The sequence below is a fragment of the Diabrotica virgifera genome, chromosome 3 (genome assembly GCF_917563875.1).
Source record: "Diabrotica virgifera virgifera chromosome 3, PGI_DIABVI_V3a".
Lineage (NCBI taxonomy): Eukaryota > Metazoa > Arthropoda > Insecta > Coleoptera > Chrysomelidae > Diabrotica > Diabrotica virgifera.
This window is the reverse complement of record NC_065445.1, coordinates 68,940,390-68,961,591: the sequence shown is the minus strand read 5'-3', so window position 1 is coordinate 68,961,591 and position 21,202 is coordinate 68,940,390. Positions and strand designations below refer to the sequence as shown.

At 31.8% G+C, this 21,202-nt stretch overlaps 1 protein-coding gene across 1 annotated transcript in view; it reads right to left on the bottom strand.

Annotated features, from left to right (window-relative positions):
- Positions 1-21,202, bottom strand: part of LOC126881116 (cytochrome P450 4C1-like) — a 75,370-nt gene that overhangs the window by 40,945 nt on the left and 13,223 nt on the right. The window contains exons 2-3 of the mRNA XM_050645170.1: positions 4,450-4,693; positions 2,920-3,111 (exon numbers count right to left, since the gene is read on the bottom strand). Coding sequence (XP_050501127.1) covers positions 2,920-3,111; positions 4,450-4,678 — 421 coding nt within the window. The 5' untranslated portion in view covers positions 4,679-4,693. The remainder of the gene's footprint in view (positions 1-2,919; positions 3,112-4,449; positions 4,694-21,202) is intronic.

Here is a 21,202-nt window from a genome sequence, read left to right as displayed (position 1 = left end):
AACAACAAAATGAATGCACGAATAATGTAAATGCCCTAAATGAAAATATCATAGAAGCTATTCGAGAGGCCTAAGTAAAACTAGAAGAAAAATTAAAGGAAACGAAAGCATTGACGAAGAAAAACTGCGAAAAATAAATAAAGAAGTATCAAAAGCTATAAGAAAAGATTTAAGGAAATTTAAGAATGAAAAGGTCCACCAAACTATAGAAGAGAATAAAAGTCTGAAAGTCCTGAGAAGAGGGCTAAACAAAGGAAAATGTGAAATACACAAACTAAAGAACAAATAAGGAGTCCCAACATGAAATAGAGAAGAACTACTACACATAGTTGAAGACTTCTATCAAGAACTATACACAAGTCAAAGAGAAGACCAAACGAACTTGGATGCCACCGCATCACGCAAAGTTATCAACCAGAGAGCTCATGCCAGAGATCACACTAAGCGAAATCCAGGACGCGATGAAGAAAATGAAAAATAACAAAGCACCAGGAGAAGATAGAGTTTTAATAAAAACTATAAAGATGAGCGGACGTGTCCTTCTCAACCAAAATAAAAATTTTGTTTAACCTTTGTCTAACAAATTGTTGCATACCGGAATCGTGGAACAATGCAGTGACAATTTTACTACACAAGAAAGAAGACAAGGCGCACTTAGAAAACTATAGACCAATCAGCTTATTGAACCACATCTATAAAATGTTTACCCAAATATGTAGTTACGACAAGACTAGAAAAAAAAATAAATTTCTACCAGCCCCGAAAACAAGCTGGCTTCCGCTCAAAATTCGGAACAAACGATCACCTACAAACAGTAAAAACCTTAATAGAAAAATAGATAGAATAGAACAGATTACTGGTACTTATCTTCGTAGACTTTCACAAAGCCTTCGACACCGTGGAATTAGACAGCATTATAACTGCTCTGAACAATACTAGAATAGACTAACGGTTTACAAAGTTAGTACAAACATTGTACCAAAACGCCACAATACGTGTAAAACTAGGTACATGATACCACCAGAGAAATTCATATCAAGCGAAGTATGAGACAGTGCGATACTCTCTCACCTAAATTATAACGGTCCTCGAATACGCCTTTAAAATGCTAACGAGGGAAAATACAGGAATAAAAATAGATGGGGAGAAATGCTCAATCATATGCGTTTTGCCGACGATATAGTACTTATTACCGAAGATCTGGGTGAAGCACAACAAAGGCTACAAGAATTAAAAAACGTATCTTCAACAATAGGTCTAAAAATTAACCGTGGAGAGTGGCGAAAAATGGGAGAGACCTATGTCCAGCAGTGGACGGAAGAGGTTGCATGATGATTACACTTGTCGCCATTGTGACCCCATTTAATATGGTTTAATTTGGTCAGTGCTACACCGGTTCAACATGATTCACGTTGATTACTCGCTTGAAATCCCGCTTTGTGAAGTTTATGATAGTGGATAATATGGTGGTGGTTTCGGTGGTTCGTCTAGCAGGGCGCTAAGGAAACGTTTTCTTGCTTTCAGTCTACAAAGATACGGTTCGTGTACAAAAAGGGGGGCGGTTGTTGAAGGTTTGTTTCGATCTTTCGGTGATTTCGCGGCCGTTCTACGGTAGTAAGGATCTGAGAAGCCTAAAGCTATATACAGTTTATCCAAAGGGTTTGATCTCATACAGCCGGTAATGAGTCTACAAGATTCGTTCAGACGTACATTTACTTTCTTGGCGTGCACAGATCTCTTCCATACCGGGCATGCGTATTCCGTTGTTAAGCAACATAGAGCCTGCGCTGTTGATCTAAGTATTGGGGGTTTGGCGCCCCATTTACTAGAGCTAAGTTTCCTTAAAAGCTTGTTGTTGCCATCAGCAAGTGGTTTATTCACAGTAAAACCTGTTTAAAGAGCGATCTAGTGTGACTCCGAGGTATATCGGCCTTTTGGTGTGCTCTAGCAAGGTGTTATTTCAGGTGATGTTGAGTTTCCTTTTGGCCACTCGAGACTGAAGGTGGAAAACGCAGACTTTAGTATTGATTGGATTTGGTCTTAGCGAAATTTCTTCATAATAATTGGACATCAAATTCAATGCAGCTTTCAATTTCAATTTGTATTCGACCTCTTCCAAAGAAGTAAGAAGTTTCTAGTAAAAGTTGGCGTTGGTTGATCATTGGTGTATAGGTTTGAAAAGTATAGGTGCTATTACGCTACCATGAGTCAAGCCGTTTTTTTTGGTTTGCCAGCGACTTTTTTCTTTTAAGACTCACGTAGAATCGTCTATTTTGCAGTAGTGATACCACTATTTTGACGAGTTGGTAGTCCTTAAGAATGGCCTAGACTTTCTGAGGTAAGTTTCTGTGGATGATGGTGTCGTACGCGGCGCTTGGGACGACGAGAGCTGGGCTTATTATCTTTTTTTCTTCAAATCCGTTCTCGATGTGTTCCGTCAGAGCTAGAACTTGGCTGGTGCAGGTCTTCCCATGGCTCAAAACAGCTTGCTGTTGTAGGTTCTTGAAGTCAACCGCTTTCTCTAAGCGGTGCAGGATAAGTCTTTCATATAGCTTATATAGGTGGCAGAGAAGCAATATAGGGCAGTAACTATATGGCGTTTCTGGGTCTTTCTCAGGGTTAGTAAAGCTATGACTTTTGCTTTCCTCCACAGTTTTGGGATTTGGAATGTCGTTCGGCAGTTATTGAACAAGCATAAAATCCAGCTTTTTGCCACGGGGCCAAAATGTTTAATGTGCTCCACGCATATAACATTGACCCCTACGGCTTTCTCAGTTTTGAGTAAATTTAGTTCTTTATTCGGTTGATACCTGGTTTTTAATAATAATCTACCGATACTAGACAAATATTTGAAGAATTAATTGGCGATTATCTTCATTTAGTACTCAAATCGCAGGATTAGAGTTATTTCATACTTACGTTCGGCAGTAAACAGGCCTTTTCCAACTACAAAATCTGCCTTGTAGTTAAGTCGTTCCTTTGCCAGACATTTTGTGAATAATATTTCAAAATATTTTGGATCTGAAACGGCGTAAAACAGTCTGGGCCCGAGCCATACTCTAAATACTCCTGGGTAAGTCTCAAACAGTTTGGAGATATTTTGAAATATTTCTGAAAAACAATATTTTAAGAGAGACGATTATACAGGGTGTCCAGAAAGTCTCCTAACAAACAAAGAGCAGAGATTATTCAGATAATTTTAAGACGATTTAACCCAATTCACCTAGTCCGAAAATAACTACGGAAGCTAGGGGGTCCGGACAAATAATCCTCGGACAAATAATCCCGGACAAAAAATCCCCACAAATTACCCCTGGACAAAAAAACCCCGGACAAAAAATCCCCGGACAAATAATCCCCGGACAAAAAATCCCCACAAAAAATCCCGGACAAATAATCCCCACAAATATTTTTGGACAAAATATCCCCACAAATATTTTTGGACAAAATATCCTCACAAAAAATCCCGGACAAAAAATCCCCAAGAAATATTTGCTGCCGAATAGTTCTCTAAAAGTTTTCCCGAAATTTTACCAAATTTCGAATTCCAATTCCATGCTGAAAACTTCAAATTTTATATGACAAAAGAGTGTGCGTTTTTTCAAAAATCGCGGAAGATATGGGGAATGAGCTAAGGCCCCTCTTCCATGATAGGCGCTTAACGCGCTTTTTGAAAACGCGCGATTACAACTACATACATTTTACTGAAGACCGTTCACATGCTAAAGCTCGTTTTAGGTCATTAAGACGCGCTCTAGAGCTCTGTGAAGATGGCGTCTTGTAATTAGTTTCTTTAAATACCTCCAGAACGCTTCTATTTAGAAAAACGAAAAATGGTACGCCTATTTATCTTCTAGAGACAAATCGATCACATCAATTGCGAATTTCTAGTACCGGCCATAGGCGTCCTTTTTGGGTAGGGCAATGGTTATGTTATCGCATAACTCTTTTGTCTTTAACTTTTAAGCATTTTTGACACTGGATTATTAAATTATGAGGTATTCTAGTACTAAAAGGTACTCTGCTTAAAAAAAGCGTTTTATTTTACCGACTTAAAGTAAGAATACTATTTAGTACTAGAATACCGTATAATTTAATAATCAAGTGTCAAAAATGCTTAAAAGTTAATGACAAAAAAGTTATGCGAGAAAATAACCGTTGTCCTACCCAAAAACGAACGTCTATGAGCAGTACCTACTAGAAATTCGCAATTGATGGAATCGATTTATCGCTTGAGGATAAATAGGCGTACCAGTCTTCTAAATAGAAGCGTTCTGGAGGTATTAAAAAAACTAATTACAAGACGCCATCTTCAAAGAGCTCTAGCTCCCTTAGGAAGCATTTTCGGACTAAGTGAATTGGGTTAAATTGTCTTAAAAATATTTGAGGAATCTTCATTTGTTAGGAAAGTTTCTGGACACCCTGTATTAATCGCGATAAAATCCTTACCATAACTGTCTCCCATGAATAACATAAATGATCCAAAGATTGGTAAACCTGGTGGTCCAGGCATTTCCATTGAGCATTTATAAAGTCTTCTTCTGCTCCAAATTAGTTGAAGAAACCATATTAAACAAGTACATATGGTCATTAATAAGAGTACGTCAAAAGCTGCCCAGTTATATTTGGCTGGAATTACTGTTGTCAATCTAGTATAACTGGAGAATATTTCTCCCATTTTAATAGATGATTTCTAAAATATAAATAACAAAATACATCATTGATATCATGTATACGAGTATATGAATAAGTCTTTTGATTATTTACGCAAGGATTATTAACACAATGACCAGTGGCGTAGCTAGCCCCACAGGGGCCCCCTATCAAAGTTTGTCGCGGGGGCCTTTTCCACGACTGATATGGGATAGTGCTAAAAAATGTTCAACAAAAGCAGCAAAAACGCGTGTATAGAATAGAATAGAAATATACTTTATTGTCACTGAAAATTTTACAATTTTATAGACAAAGCGTAGGTACAAAGGGTAGGAAAAAAAAACAACAACAAATACAGTTTACTGAAATTACACAAATCGTCATTATTATTACAAAATAAAAGATAATGAAATAAAACAAAACAATACAGGGTGTTTCATTAATAATTGGAAATATTATAACTAGATTCCTGGGCTCAAAATATTACGGTTTAACACAAATCACCTCCGAAATGGTTTCCTAAGGGAGCTGGAGCTCTTTGAAGATGGTGCCTTTTAATTAGTTTTTTTGAAATACCTCTAGAACACATCTATTTAGAAAAACTAAAACTGGTACGGCTATTTATCTTCCAGAGATGAATCTATTTCATAAATTGCGAATTTCTAGTACCGGTCATATGCGTCCTCTTTGGGTAGGCAATGGTTATTTTATCGCATAAATTTTTTGTCTTTAACTTTTAAGAATTTTTTACGCTAGATTATTAAATTGCGTGGTCTAGTACTAAACGTTACTCTTACTTTAAGTCGGTAGAATACACCGTTTTCTAGAAAAATCGATTTGAAATTTTTTCGTTTTTGAAATTTGATCAAAATTAAAAAAAATTAAAAAAAACCGATTGTATTTTACCGGTGTATTTTACCGACCTACAGAAGAGTAACTTTTAGTACTAGAATACCTCATAATTTAATAATCCAGTGTCAAAAATGTTTCAAAATTAAAGACACAAAACATAATGCGATAAAATAATCGTTGACCTACCCAAAATGAACGCATATAATCGGTACTAGAAATTCGCAATTGATGAAATTGATTCATCTCTTGAATAAACATACCAGTTTTCGTTTTTTGTTTTCATAGTTTTTTTGAAAATTTTTCTCACATTAAAAAACACAAAATTTTCAAATCGACATTTCTAGAAAACGGTGTATCCTACCGACTTAAAGCAAGAGTACCTTTTATTACCAGAATGCCTCACAATTTAATAATCCGGTGTCAAAAAGGCTTAAAAGTTAAAGATAAAAAAAAAGAAAAATAGGCGTACCAGTTTTGGTTTCTCTAAATAGAAGCGTTCTGGAGGTATTTAAAAAAAAACTAATTACCAGACGCCTTTTTCAAAAAGCTCTAGCTTCTGTAAGAAGCATTTTCAGACTACTAGGTGATTTGGGTTAAATCTTAATACATATTTTGAGCCCAGGAATCTACCGTTAAATTATTTCCAATTATTAATGAAACACCCTGTATATTGCAAAATTTAAATAAATTGCAAATTTCATAATACAACCTTATATTATAGGAATTAATAATAAGGAATTAATAGGAATTAACAAGTTCAGTGTATAACACTCAAATATAGATAATAATAATAAATCTAATAAACTCTAATAATCCAAAGTTGAAAAACAGATTTTAATTGAGGCTCATTGTTTTAAAACAGATTCAGATTTTTCAAGCCAAAGGTGAATAGACATTGAAAAGGAACGAAAACAAAGAAGCTCTGTTCTTTAACGGCGAGCGACCGGCAAATAGATATACCTAAATACAATTAGATAAAGAACAGATTACACGAAAATATACGCAAACAATATACAGTGTTTCAATGTTTCAACTTATCAAATGTTAAGCGATTACAAATATTTCAATTTCGCATTATACATTATACAATGTCTCACACAGCCAGCGGTGAATAGACAATAAGAAGTAGTTTGGAAACAAAAAACCTGTGTTGTTATAGAACCGCAAGAGGCAGAAAATAGATAGGTACCTGTACAGTACATAAATATAGTTTATAATAAAGAATCAATTACACGAAAATGTCGATATCCCAACAATATATGTACACTGTTTCAAAGCGTTTTATTAGTGAAATAGAATGTGTGTGTACTTTGTACGCACGTAAGAAGTTATACTTCTATTATATGATTTAAACGAAATTAATATACTTTTTATTTATATTTTGTTTAAATATTAAACTAATTTATACTTACTACTTCTCAAACATTTTTATTAGAACAGTGCCAAAAATTAAAATAATAAAAGAATAAAACACACACAAACACATTAAACAAGCCACAAATGATGTCTGAAAATTAATTGTCGAAAATTGTTTTAACTAAATACGTATTTTCTGAAAATACAATTATATAATAAATATACTTACAATCATAAAATGTATTAAAAAAAAAAACAAAAAAGAAAGTTTCTATTGAGACTCGAACCAGCGCTGATAAGAGCGGTTGGTATTGGAATTCACTCGCCTTCTCCGCTTAGCCACGGACACTATGTGTCATTATTTACGAAGATCGACTACCTAAACGGATTAAACTTGTGATATTTTGATATTTTGAAAATTGATCAAATTATTTTAATTTTGAATTGAAATGATTTAGAATTGAAAAAATACAACAAAACATAGAGCAAAAAACCAATATATTAGGTGAATATTGATAGAAATTTTGATGGTAATCAAATTATATAAATAAAAGTATTACATACTATGTATTTTGGCAGATCAAACAGGTAGGTTTATACCCGTGATACATTAACAATTATTACGTACCTGTTGCTTTTAAAAACTATTTAAAAGTCACTACAATATTATAAACTTTTTTGTTTCTGTCCTCACAACAATAAAACTAATATATTATACATTTGTTTACCTTTACCTCCAAACCACAGCTGCCATATCGGATAATTTTTGACATGCCATTTGAACATCCAATCAGAACAAAGTTATAATGCGCATGCGCCGGGCTGATAGGTTTTAACATATAAAAAAATCACCCTCTATCGCCGGTAAAGAAGTATAACTTCAATAATTGCAGAATATTTTGTTCAATTGTTTGAATAGAATTTTGTTTCGACATGCCGCGTTGGGGCCCGTGAATGTCGGGGGCCCCGTATAATTGATACGGCTGATAAGGTAGAATACAAGAGGTTTCAAGCTTAAGTGCGAACAATGATATGCCAAAAGAAAAATGGGGCTTGGGAGCAAAAGTTTAACATGATTAACACATATTTAGGAGGACGGAGAAGTACAGAAAGTTGGAAAGTATTAAAATCGTATTGACAGGAAAAGAAAAGAGATGTAATAATAATACATATCAGCAATTACACCGGAACAATGGAACGAGTATTTTGAAAAACTCCAAAATGAGGACAGAGCCGATTTTTTAGACAACAGTATACCTACCTGCAATGTAAATATCTTATCCTCACCATTATGAGTAACAACAAAAGAAGTATGTAAATCTTTAAAGAACAAAAAACACCAGGACTAGGAACATACCGGCTGAGCTAATAAAATATGGCACGGCAAAATTGTGTATGATAGCATTACATAAAACAAACTGTTGGTAGAGGAGCAAAGTATGCTAAATTTGCAGTCACTCGAGCGTTATGGGGACCTATTGGATTGTGATTATTAGGTCCTAAAACCAAAAAAAGTTAAGTAAAATTTTCCATTTTAGTGGGGACTTTCCAGTTTTTAATTAAATTTTCCATTTCCAACATGGGGGGTGGGGGGGAGGGGGCATGCTTAGTACCATTCGATAGATTTTTGATAAATATTGAAGACGTATTTTTTAGTTTTTCGATCTGACGTTCATTTCGCGAAATATTCGCTTTTTTTTGTGAAATTTTTTGATTCACCCATTTCCTTAAGCCCTGCTCAAATCGTCAGATTTTTGAAATACACACTCTTTTCATGTACTTAACTTACCTTATCTTAATCTGACAATTTCGAGTATTTTAAGGATAGATTTATTTTTCGGGTCCCCCTTAACGACCTTTTCTGTGTTAAGAACCAATATGGTAGAGGTACATCTGCAGGGTACCAGGTTTCTCCCTATATGATAATCTGACGCGCTCGAGTAACTGCAAAAATCCCCGCTTGGGCTCCCCTACCATGTGGGAAGCATTAGAGAAAACTATAAGCGCAAATTTAATAACGGCGACGAAACAATTATACCTGTACCAAAACTACAGCAAGAGTGAAAGTTGGAGGTGGTCTATCCAGAGGATGCCAAATTATCAAAGGCTTAAAATAGGGGTATTTCGCCGGCATTATTCAAGATCTACCTCGAACAAACTCTAAAACTTTGGAAATGTAAATGCAAAAACATGGGATTAACGATCAACAACAATACACTACACAGATTGTCATTTGTAGACGACCAACTTGTACTAGCACAGGAACACGAGCCTGCCATAAGAATGCCACATGTCCATTTTCAATAAAAAATCTCTAATAGTTTTCGATATATTCGAAAAAATCGATTTTCATTTTGTAACTTCAAAGGGCTGTAACTTTTTTTATGTGCATATTTGTACTAAGGTAAATTAGGTTCATTCGAATTATTTTTGGTCTCAGAATATGTGATTTCATTTATGACCTGTATTTTTGTTACACCCTGTATAACAATGAATGAACATATTGATACTCACTCAAGGGAACTAAAATTGTGACTGAATGAAAGGGAAAAGAAAAGTATTCTTGAAGTGTGTAAAATTGTTAATTTCTTATCTAAGCGCTTTCGGCTTACTAAGCCATCTTCAGAGCTATGATATAATAAAATATCTCTTATAAGCAACTAATTTTAAATTTTACAAAGTTTAACTTACGTCAAATGTTTTTAAAGTACCACTATGAAGAGGATCCCATTTTTTGAATTGAAAAAATTTCTTAAGCAGTTTTAAAAACTTGGTCGGAGGTTGAAATTTTTATATGTAAAGTTTTTTACAATTTTTACATATAAAAATTTCAAAAAAAAAGAAATAAAATCATTCTACCAGGAAGCAAAAAAAAATGGAAAGAGGATATCAAAAAAACAACCCATATATGAGAGATGATAAAGGGATGTTGCTAAATGAGCCGGAAAAAATAATGGGAAACTGGCAAAACTATTTCACAGAACTGCTAAAGAAAAGCGAAGTACAAAATGAAACAAACCATAAAATTGAAGATGATCAGATAGAAATAGAAACACCCACAGAACAAGAAATAAAGAACGAAATAAGGAGCTTGAAAAATAACAAAAGCCCAGGAATAACAGAAATATCGGCGGAAATGATAAAATCAGGAGGGAAAAGACTAGAGAAAGAGATATATGACCTGATAAAAAGAATATGGGAAGTAGAAAAAATGCCAGAAGAGTGGACCATAGCAAGGATATGCTCTATACATAAAAAAGGTGATAGAATGCTATGCGAAAACTACAGAGGCATCGCACTATTAGAAATAGTTTACAAAATCTTGGCACAAAGTATAAGAAAAAGGCTAAGTCAATATTCGGAAAAAATACTGGGAGAATACCAGGCAGGTTTTAGAAACAACAGATCAACGACTGACCAAATATTTGCCTTAAAAGAAATACAGACTACCTGTTACGAACATAAAACAGTACTATATGCTTTGTTCATAGACTTTAAGCAGGCTTACGACACAGTAAACAGACAGCAGATGTACGAACTGATGAAAGAATTGGGGATACCAAGTAAAATTGTCAGGATGGTAAAGATGACGATGGAAAACACAACAAACGAAATAGCTTGGAAATGGTATACATCCAAAAAGTTTGAAACCAAGGAAGGATTACGACAAGGAGACCCACTATCAACAACGGCATTCAATCTAACATTGGAAGGAATAATCAGGAAGAGCAGAATAAACATGCAAGAAACGATATTTAAAAACGGCCACCAATGCATAGCATTTGCAGATGATCTGACGCTATTAGCAACAAGCAAAAAAGAACTACAAAAGTTAATGAAAAACATAATAACAGAAGCCAAAAAATTCGGACTTAAAATAAATGAAGAGAAGACAAAGTATATGATAATGGGAGAGATCCAAAAAGAAAAAGAGAATAACATCATAGTACAAATAGATGGAGAAAAAACATACTCGTTCAAAAGAGCCAAATAAATTATTTACCTGGGAGCCAAAATAGATGAAAATGGCCATGAAGAAGGGGAGATAAAGGCAAGAATAGCCAAAGGAAATAAAAAATATGGAGCATTACGCACATTATTGAAATCCAAATACGTATCAAGAAAAACAAAAATAAGATAATTGATGGATTCGACCGTTACTTGATGGAAGTACATTTTATCTAATAATATTTTATCTAATAATATGGGCAATTTTCAATTGCCCAACAACTGCAGACTAATTTCATTTGACGTAAAAAATCTTTTTTCGAGTGTTCCTCCTACAGAAACTTTTGTTTTAGTTAAGAATCTTTTAGACCATAATAGTACGAATCCGATCATTGCATCTGAAATTTTACACCTTCTTGAAATTTGCGTAAATCAAGACTATTTTGAATTCAATAATCAAATATACACAAACAACAGTGCAGGACTTATTATGGGTAATCCTCTAAGCCCATTGCTATCAGATATATTTATGAACCAACTTGAAACAACAATTTCTAAACATCCCGTATTTAAACAGTTCTTATATTGGTGGAGATACGTGGATGATATACTAGTATGCTTTACAGGAACTAACAGACAACTTGACCAATTTCTATCATATATTAATTCACTTCATAATAATATTGAGTTTACAATAGAAACAGAACAGAATAACTCCATAAACTTTCTAGATGTAACGATTTCCAGACTACACAACAAACATGAGTTCTCCGTATATCATAAACCTACCCATACTGACACAACTATACACAATTCATCATCCTATCCTACACAACACAAATTAGCAGCCTACCATAGCATGATACATAGACTGACAGAAATTCCCATGACAAAAAATAACTTCGAGATAGAACTAAACATCATTAAACAAATAGCAGTAAACAACGGCTATAACGAACAAACAGTTAACAAAATTTTAAACCAAAAACTCCGTAAGAAAGCCCTGAAATTAGTGTATCCACCACCACAAAAGAACCCAGTACCTTCTGCTCTCTCACATATACTGGCAAGATAACAACAAAAATAGCCAGATACATAAAAAAGAAAGGAATAACACCAGCTTTCAGAACTAACAACAACTTAAGCAAATATATTAAGAACAATAAAAGCCGAAAGAGAAAGCAACTACAGAGTGGTGTGTACAAACTAACGTGTGGTGACTGTCCGAAAACGTACATCGGTCAAACTGGCAGAACTTTTGACAAACGGATAGCAGAACACAAAAGGGCATTCAACAATAGAAAAACAGACACTTCTACATACGCACTTCACCTTCTAGATCATAATCATTCTTTCAATGAAGAGTTTCAAATTCTGCATATTCAAAATAAAGGCCTTAAGCTATCTTTTTTAGAATCTATGGAAATTAATAAACTGAAAAATACAGGTATAATTCTGAATGACCAACTCGAGACAAACAGCTCCCCACTCCTCAACCTCTTCAGTTGAAGACTTAAAAAGGCAAACACATTGTAAACTATATCACTTGAGAAAGGCACTCTGCCGAAACAGCTGTAGTCACTTAGTTATAATAAATTCTGTGGAAGTATAGAAAACAAACGTTTTCAGTGTTTTATTATTAGACAAAAATAAGAATTTATAAGACTGTTATCAGACCTACAGTAACATACGCATGCGAAACATGGGTGCTCAAAAAGTCAGAAACAGACCTTTTAGAAAGATGGGAGAGAAAAATGCAAAGAGCAATATATGGAGGTGTGAAAATAGAAGGTCAGTGGAGAAGAAGAACCAATAAAGAATTGGAAGAACTATATTAAGAGCCAACGATCACGACGACGATCAAAGCACAGATAATACGATACTTGGGGCACATCGAGAGAATGGGAAGTAAACGAATGCCAAAAATGGTACTTTCACGAAGACCAATACAAAAGAGGAGGAAAGGCAGGCCAAGGAAAAGATGGAAGGAGAGTGTGTATGAAGACTTGAAGAAAAGTAACATTGAGAGATGGAAAGAACTAGCATTGGACAGAAGGAGATGGAGAAAGGTGGTGAAGGAGTGTATAAAAAAAGGTGGTGAAGGAGTGTATAAAAAGACTGAAGTGTAATTAAATAAAATTTATAAGTTTTATAAGTTATGTAAGTTATATTAAGTTATTTATTATATTATTTATGTAATCAGAAATGTAAACATTTTAGCCCTAGGCCTACAAGGCCTGTTGCGCTTAATAAATAATATGAAGAGGATCCCATTTTTTGAATTGAAAAAAATTCTTAAGCAGTTTTAAAAACTTGGTCGGAGGTTGAAATTTTTATATGTAAGGTTTTTTACAATTTTTACATATAAAAATTTCAATCTCGCGTTAATCATTGTCTAAACTCAGCTAGATCAATTGAACACGAGATCAACTATAATTTTATTGTCTTTAATTGAATCTTAATATACCTTAGTATTTTCCATATAAGTATCAAATTCAAATATAACTATTAATGTATTTGGGTTTCTGCCTGTACAAAAGTAATAAATACTAGGAGAGTGAATATAGAAGGAAAACATGTATTGTTACGGAAAAATTTAAACAAGCTTATATATGTTTCTAATTTTTTTTGTTAATTTATATACTGTTATTAGAGAGCGGAATATATGCAACACAACATTACCAAAATATGCGCATATATATGCATTACTTTTACTACAAATATGCAGGTATTTTTTCTAAATTTGTCTAAATATGCAAATGCATATTAAAAATACTCAAAAATAAAACAATATATTAAATATAAACATTTAGGTTTAAAAAATTCAACCTAAATTTATGTTTAATACATATTTATTTTTCAAATAAAAACAAATGAAATGACACATAAAAACTGATATTATAATTAAATTAAGAATCTAAATTATAGTATGAATTTATAATCAAATATTTTTTAAAATTTTCAACTAGCAACTTTTGCCTTCTATCACTAAAAACGTGTTTGGACACAGAAAAAGTTCGTTCTACATCTACTGATGTTATAGGACAATATTTTAATTTAGGCAGTAAACTAATTTGCCAAGTCGTAAGATCTTCAGAAAAGTTGCCTTCAAAAATACGTACAACTTTCCTCAAACAATCGAAGCCCTCATTTTTTTCTAAAACATTTTTTAATTTATTTCTAATTGTAATCCCTGTATTTCCGGGAATTTTTTGACAATGAGAAGAAAAAGTGTTAACAAGATTAACCGAATCACTTAATTGTAAATTCCTTTGTTCTAATGACTTTATTAGATCTGGTAAAAAACTAAAATTAACTTTTATGAACATAAGTTCTTTAGCAATTTGTACGTTACTTAAAAGTTCTTATATAATATAAATATAGGAATAAATATAAGAAGAAATATAAGAATAAAAACACTCTTTCCAGAAAAATTTCTTTTGTGGGACATGATGCTTTTGTTTGTCAGTTCCTCATTTAAAAAATGAAATGTGAAAATGAATGTAACTTACGATTTTTGAACAGGCCTTGCAAAATACTTTGTCTCCACTTAGCTTTAACTCGGGAAAACACTTTATCCAAGCACTTTTTTGAATGGTAGACATATTTAAATTTAATATATACCAATCACTTCAAAAACACTAAATACGATACAACGTTTACTTTAAACAAATGTTGGCCGGAAACTGACAAAATAAATATTAGACCTTTAAAAGCAGGTAGGTACCTACGACTTGCTACGCTAATAAAATAATATTTTTCTGGGAACACCCATAATTGTTAAATTCAGGTAGTAATGGGAAAGTCCAGATAGATAATAATGAGCGATAGATAGATAAATAACGAGCTCGTTCATATCGAAGTTATAAAATTCCAACTAAGAGAGGAAAATTTTAAACTTTTATATAATTTATTTTTAAAATATGCAAAATAAATCGTGTTTAGCTTAAATATGCAATGTTGTGTTTGTTGTCTGAAAATATGCAATATATGCATCTATATGCACTTTGCATATATTCCGCTCTCTAACTGTTATGCTCTGTATTTCTCTCTTTTATGAGATTGATGAGCAAATTCTAAATTTAATTAATTACTCATATATGTTAATTACTGCTTATGTAAAACAAAACCAAATTTAAATTAAATTTTCTAATAAACTTTATTCTCAGGGCTATTTTATTTTTGATGCATTACCTTTGGTTTGTGGCTTCTGGTATCTCTAGTTGCTTACTCTATCCAGGATAAAACATGGAAATTAAACACACTCAATGTCATATAAATGTTAAAAAATATCATTTATTTTTCCAATATACCATAAACATAGGATTTAAAAAATATGCTAAAATCTAAATTTGTAGCAACTATTTCTCATCTACTAAATTAAGCTTTAATTCTGATATCTCCTCTGTTTTAACAAAAGAAAATTATTTAAATAATTCGTTATTTATTCTTACAAAATTTAATAAAATTTACTTTTCTCTTTTTGAATTGATTACTTATTTCTTCTTTAAAATTTGGACTGACTAATTATGTTATAGAACTGTTCAGTACAGAAATTAAGCAAATATGGTGTGGATATAAACAAACTCTCTTCGTTTCACAAATGATTTGACTAACCTTTTTGTTTCTTCTCTACTTCTTTTCCCAGATTGCGTCGTTCTCGATTCTCCCACACGTACTCTTAGGATGGTGCGAAAGGTCCCTCTCGTCCAAACTGCTTCACAAACAAACAAACAGGACTCGCTCGAATTCTCGACTCAGTTTTCTCTCAGTTCGATATCTTGTGCAAATAGATACCAATCGGCCACTCGTTCTAGACAGAAACAGGAATCTTCCTCGGACACAGGAAAATTAACTTCTCAAACCGGTCAACGATTTCGTTTCAACTTGATTCTGCTCGCAAAGGCCAATTTCACCACTTTACACTGAATTCTCACTTTTCAAAAACTGGACTGCTGTTTCCAGATATTTTTTACACAGTGCCTATTTTTTCTCTCGTCAAAATCAAACTCAACACTCTCATCCCTTCCATCCATCATTTTTCACTAATCACAAAACATCCTTTCTACCCTCTACCCATATTATCATTTCTCAAGAACCAATTTAATTTGTATATAAACTTTCTATTTTGTTAAATTCTCGGAGACATCAAATTACTTTCGTTGTTTCAAACTGCTAAACAAAAAACCTTACATTCTAAACTGAATAAATTTGTTTACCGCTTAGCCTTCATCGATTTTTTTATAAAATGTCTTATTGTCCATTGCAAAGCGAAATAAACGGTATTGCATAATCTGCCCGCACCATTGTTTAAGTCCGTTCAAAAACCCATTAAGAAAAACCACCTTTTTAATGATTTCACTTTTCCGCGAAAACAATGATTGCCAACTAAATTATCCTATTACCATTTTTGGTCATATACAGGGCGATGAAAATCTATAATTTCGTGGTCTCTGATATAAATTTATTTTCTAAATTTTTCCCATAAAAAAATATACAACAATACATGTTAAAGTAGAAAGTTCGACTCACAGATTTTGTCGCTAATTGTTTATTAATTGTTTAAACAATAACCATTGTTTTGTATAAATAATTTTAAAAATATCGTTGAATTCATCATTTTACTTTGATCAAATATGTTTCTATTTTGTTTTTGATAATTCTGAATCCGAATATGGCATTACAATTTGAAAATTCTTATACAGAAGCTCTTATACAGTATGTCTGCGTAGCTAGGAACCATACGGGAAACTTTTTTATTAGGTATCAATTTTACGAAAAAAAGTTATTCTTCATAAAATCATAAAATGCTCTGAATAGTCCAAAATCTAGAACTCAACTATCAGATATCAAATTTTATTAATTTTATACGACGTATGTCAAAAATATGAATTTCGTTAAAGAGTAAAGTACCTTTACATTCCAGAATATCATAGATTGTTATTATGAAAAGTTGTTTGGAATTAAAAACTATGTCTTAATATATCTACAATTACATTCTTTTAATTAAAAAAAAAATCAATTTTTTCTCAAATTACGTATACTTATAGTCCATTCTTTCACGGTTTTTGCTCTAAATTTTAAAGAACCGCTTGGATTGACATGAAATTTGGCAAACATATAGCTTATATATCAAAGAAAAAAAGTGATATTGTGCCGATGTGTGCTTTTGCCCTGGGGGTGACTTTCACCCCCTCTTGGGGGTGAAAAAATATATGTCCAAAATAAGTCCGGAAATGGATAAACTGACTAATTTTAAGTAACTTTTGTTCTATAGAGCTTTTTCGCCAAGTCAACACTTTTCGAGTTATTTGCAAGTGAATATGTTCATTTTTCAACAAAATAACCACATTTTTAGACGGTTTTTCGCAAATAACTCAAAAATTAAGTATTGTGTCGAAAAAAACGTTCTTAGCAAAAATATAGCCCATAAAAAAGTAAAAAAATGGTGTACGCGTTAGATCTCTGGATCTCGTAGAACCAGAGTTATAGTCAATGAAAAATAGATTCATATTCACCAAATTTCAAATAGAATATTTCGACGTGAAATATCCAAAAAATTATGAACTTTTTGGGGAAAATATATTACATCTTTTTTGTTGTGTAAGTGTTTAAAAAATGCTTTATTTCTGTTTTAACAAAAAGTTTCTAGCATTAAATTTAAGCAAGTTACGCTCAAAATAAAGTTGGTCCCTTTGGTTTTTGCAAAAAAAAAATCGGGAAGACCACCCCCTTATGGTATTATAATATCACCCTGTACAAAAGATATTTAAAACTCATTCAAAGTCATTAATCCATGTAGTATCTGTTCTTGGATTCAATAACCGCAAGTAACATTGAATTGTCATGTTTTGTTATTATTTAAATGTGTATATAAACATTAACTCGGTCGAGAAAGATTATTATGATTATCGATGTAGTTGGAAGGTATTCACGTATAGGATAGGTCAAGTTAATATTGTAAACAACTTATGTAGTGAATCATCGGCTTCGAATTAAATATAATGTTATCGGAAAACCTGAGTTTTAATTAATTGGGACCAGAAGGCATAACATCACACTATTTAATACACCCTAATTAGCAACTTAAATTAAATTAATCTTTACCGCTCCACAAATTATTTTACTTATGTTGTGTTTATATGATCTGTAAGTTTCATCGATTCAAAGTGCTTGGTTTCAAAGTAAAATTTTTAAAAATTTAAATTTTGAAAAATATCTTTTTTTTTCAAAATAACATACAAATTGTTAGAGATACCAAAAATCTCAAAAAACAAAAAAGTCAGGTTTGCTTTTCTGAATATCATGTATTTTTTTGTTTTTCTGTTAGACAAAAATTGATTAAGATTTGGTGTTTCTAAATTTGCATACATTCGTGATCAGTGACTCGTTCAACCCCTTTTAGCTACAGCCCTTTCAATAATAAGGACCTTGAACCGATGAAACTTACAGATCATATAAACAATATATACATGAGTCAAGAAACTTGTGAAGTCGTAACGATTAAGTTTATTTAAGATACTAATTAGGGAGTGATTTTCTCGATTTTTTTACCAAAACCAAAAGGAACTAATTTTATTTTGAGCGTAACTTGTTTAATTTTGATGCTTAAAATTTTTTTTATAAAAAAAATGAAGCTTTTTTTAAACACTTTAAATAAGTTGTGATGAGTTTTCCCCGAAATGTGCTTCATTTTTGGTTATTTCACGTTAAAGTATTCCATTTGGAATTTGACGAATATGAACCTATTTTTCATTAGCTATAACTCTGCTTCTAATGGGTGTAGAGACGTGATATATACACCATTTTTTTTTAAATTTCTTACAAGCTATATTTTTGCTGAGAATGTTTTTTCGACAAAATACTTACTATTTGAGTTATTTGCGAAATACCGTCTAAAAGCGTGGTTATTTTGTTGAAAAAATGAACATATTCACTTCCAAATAACTCGAAAAGTATTGACTTAGTGAAAAAACTCTATAGAACAAAAGTTACTTAAAATTAGCCAGTTTATCCATTTCCTGACTTTATTTGGACGAATATTTTTTCACCCCCAAGAGGGGGGTGAAAACCACCCCCAGGGCAAAAGCACATATCGGCACAATATCACTTTTTTTCTTTGACTTGTTAGCTGTGTGTATGCCAAATTTCATGTCAATCCAAGCGGTTATTTAAAATTTAGAGGTTTTGCAATATTTTACCGTTAAAGAATGGACTATTACCAATTATCATTTTATTACAATTATGATAACTATTTTATGATCAATTTTGCGAAAAAAAAGATATTGTTCATAAAATGCTCTACTTGGTCTAAAATCTAAGATACAACCATCAGATATCAAACTTTTTCAATTTTATACGAGGTATGTAAAAAATATTAATTTCGCTTAACAGTTAAGTGCCTTTATAGTTCACAATATTTCAATTAGAAGGATATAATTGAAGATTGAAACATACTTTTTAATTCCAAACAACTTTTCCTCATAACAATTTTCGATATTGTAAAATATAAAGGTACTTTACGCTTGAGTGAAATTCCTATTTTTTGACATACCTCGTATAAAATTAATAAAACATGATATCTGATGGTTGCATCTTAGATTCTATATGATGCAGAGTATTTTATAAAGAATAACTTTTTTAGTTAAACTGATAATAAAAAAGTTATCAATAGGTTCCAAGTTACGCAGACATATTTTATAAGAGCTCAAAAAAAATTTTTATTATTTATTGTTGAAGCTTATTATTATATGTATTTTTAGATAAGTTTTACAGAAAAAAGTTTTGATCACTTTGTATAAACATTTTTTTAGCGGGGAATTTTCTGTTTTTGTATTACATTTTTTATCTTTCTTAATTTTCTCAAAAAGAAATTATTTGTTTCATTTCTAAAGTAAAATAATTAAATGAATTTTAAAGGTTACATCCTAAGCTTTAAAAAAATACCTATAAAATTTTAATAAATCTGTTCAAACTTGAGTAATACCGTCTTAAAATGGTAGTAATAATTCTGTAAAACTACGAAGTTTTCAAAAATTACATTTTTTGAGACGTGCGTCGTATCATTTGAATTAATGATCTTTTTTTTTAACAAAACATAGTTTGGTAAGATGTTTGAAAGGTAAGTTTAGTGCAGTCACTGAAGGTTTTCACCTCCCATTTCGTTGAACCTTCATCGATTTTCATGAAAATTGCTGAGTAATTAGAGCATACCACAAGGAACGAAGGTGACATGATATCAACTTGCGCTTTTACCCTGGGGCGGATGCCACCCCTTCTCGGGGTGAAAATTATTTTATTAAAAATTATACCATTTTCGATAGAGGGATAAATTCTTAGCAAAATTTGTTATATAAAGTTATTAACATAAATCAATACTTTTTGAGTTATTAAAGATTAAAATTTTTAGTTTTTCGTAAAGAAATGCATGTTTTAAAGCTGTTTTTCACGTATAACTCAAAAACTATAAGCTTTTACAAAAAAGTTATAATTGTCAAAATTGAAGACAATAAAAAATTTAATACACTCCTTACTTAAAAAGCTAAACTAATGTTGATTCAAAGTAAGTTATGGGTAATTGAATGTATATTTTTTTTCGATGAGTACTAAAATCTAAGATTTCAAGCTTAAATAACGGGAAAACGAGGCATTTTATAAAATATGCCTTCTAAACACTTGTCAAAGTATTTCGAAATACCTATCAAATGAGCCCCAGAAGAAGTTAATAGCATCAAAATTAAGCAAGTTAGGATGAAAATAAAAGAACCCTTTCGAATTTTTTAGGAAAAAGTGAAAAATGAAACATAGGTACTTATGCCATCTCCACAGAAATTAAAATTTATAGTAATCCTTACAAAAATTTCTTTATATTAGCATAAGTAATTATTTCAACAACATTGACAGGTTTAGAATGCATATTAAAAAAAAGATATAATTTAAAAAAATCAGAATTTTTAAAATTATCGTAATTTTCACATTCTTTGGATAATAACTCCAAAAATACTCAATGTACGTAAAAAATGATATATAACCAAATTTTAGTTTTTTCAGTATAAAATATTTTACCTTTTTTACTATTTCTGTAGGGTAAAAACTAACCGAGATGTACAGGGTGTAACAAAAATACAGGTCATAAATTTAACCCCATATTCTGGAACCAAAAATAGTTCGATTGAACCTAACTTACCTTAGTACAAATGTGCACATAAAAAAAGTTACAGCCCTTTGAAGTTACAAAATGAAAATAGATTTTATCCAATATATCGAAAACTATTAGAGATTTTTTCTTGAAAATGGACATGTGGCAATCTTATGCCAGTAGTATCTTATAGAAAAAATTATAGTGAAATTTGGACACCCCATAAAATTTTTATGGGGGTTTTGTTCCTTTAAA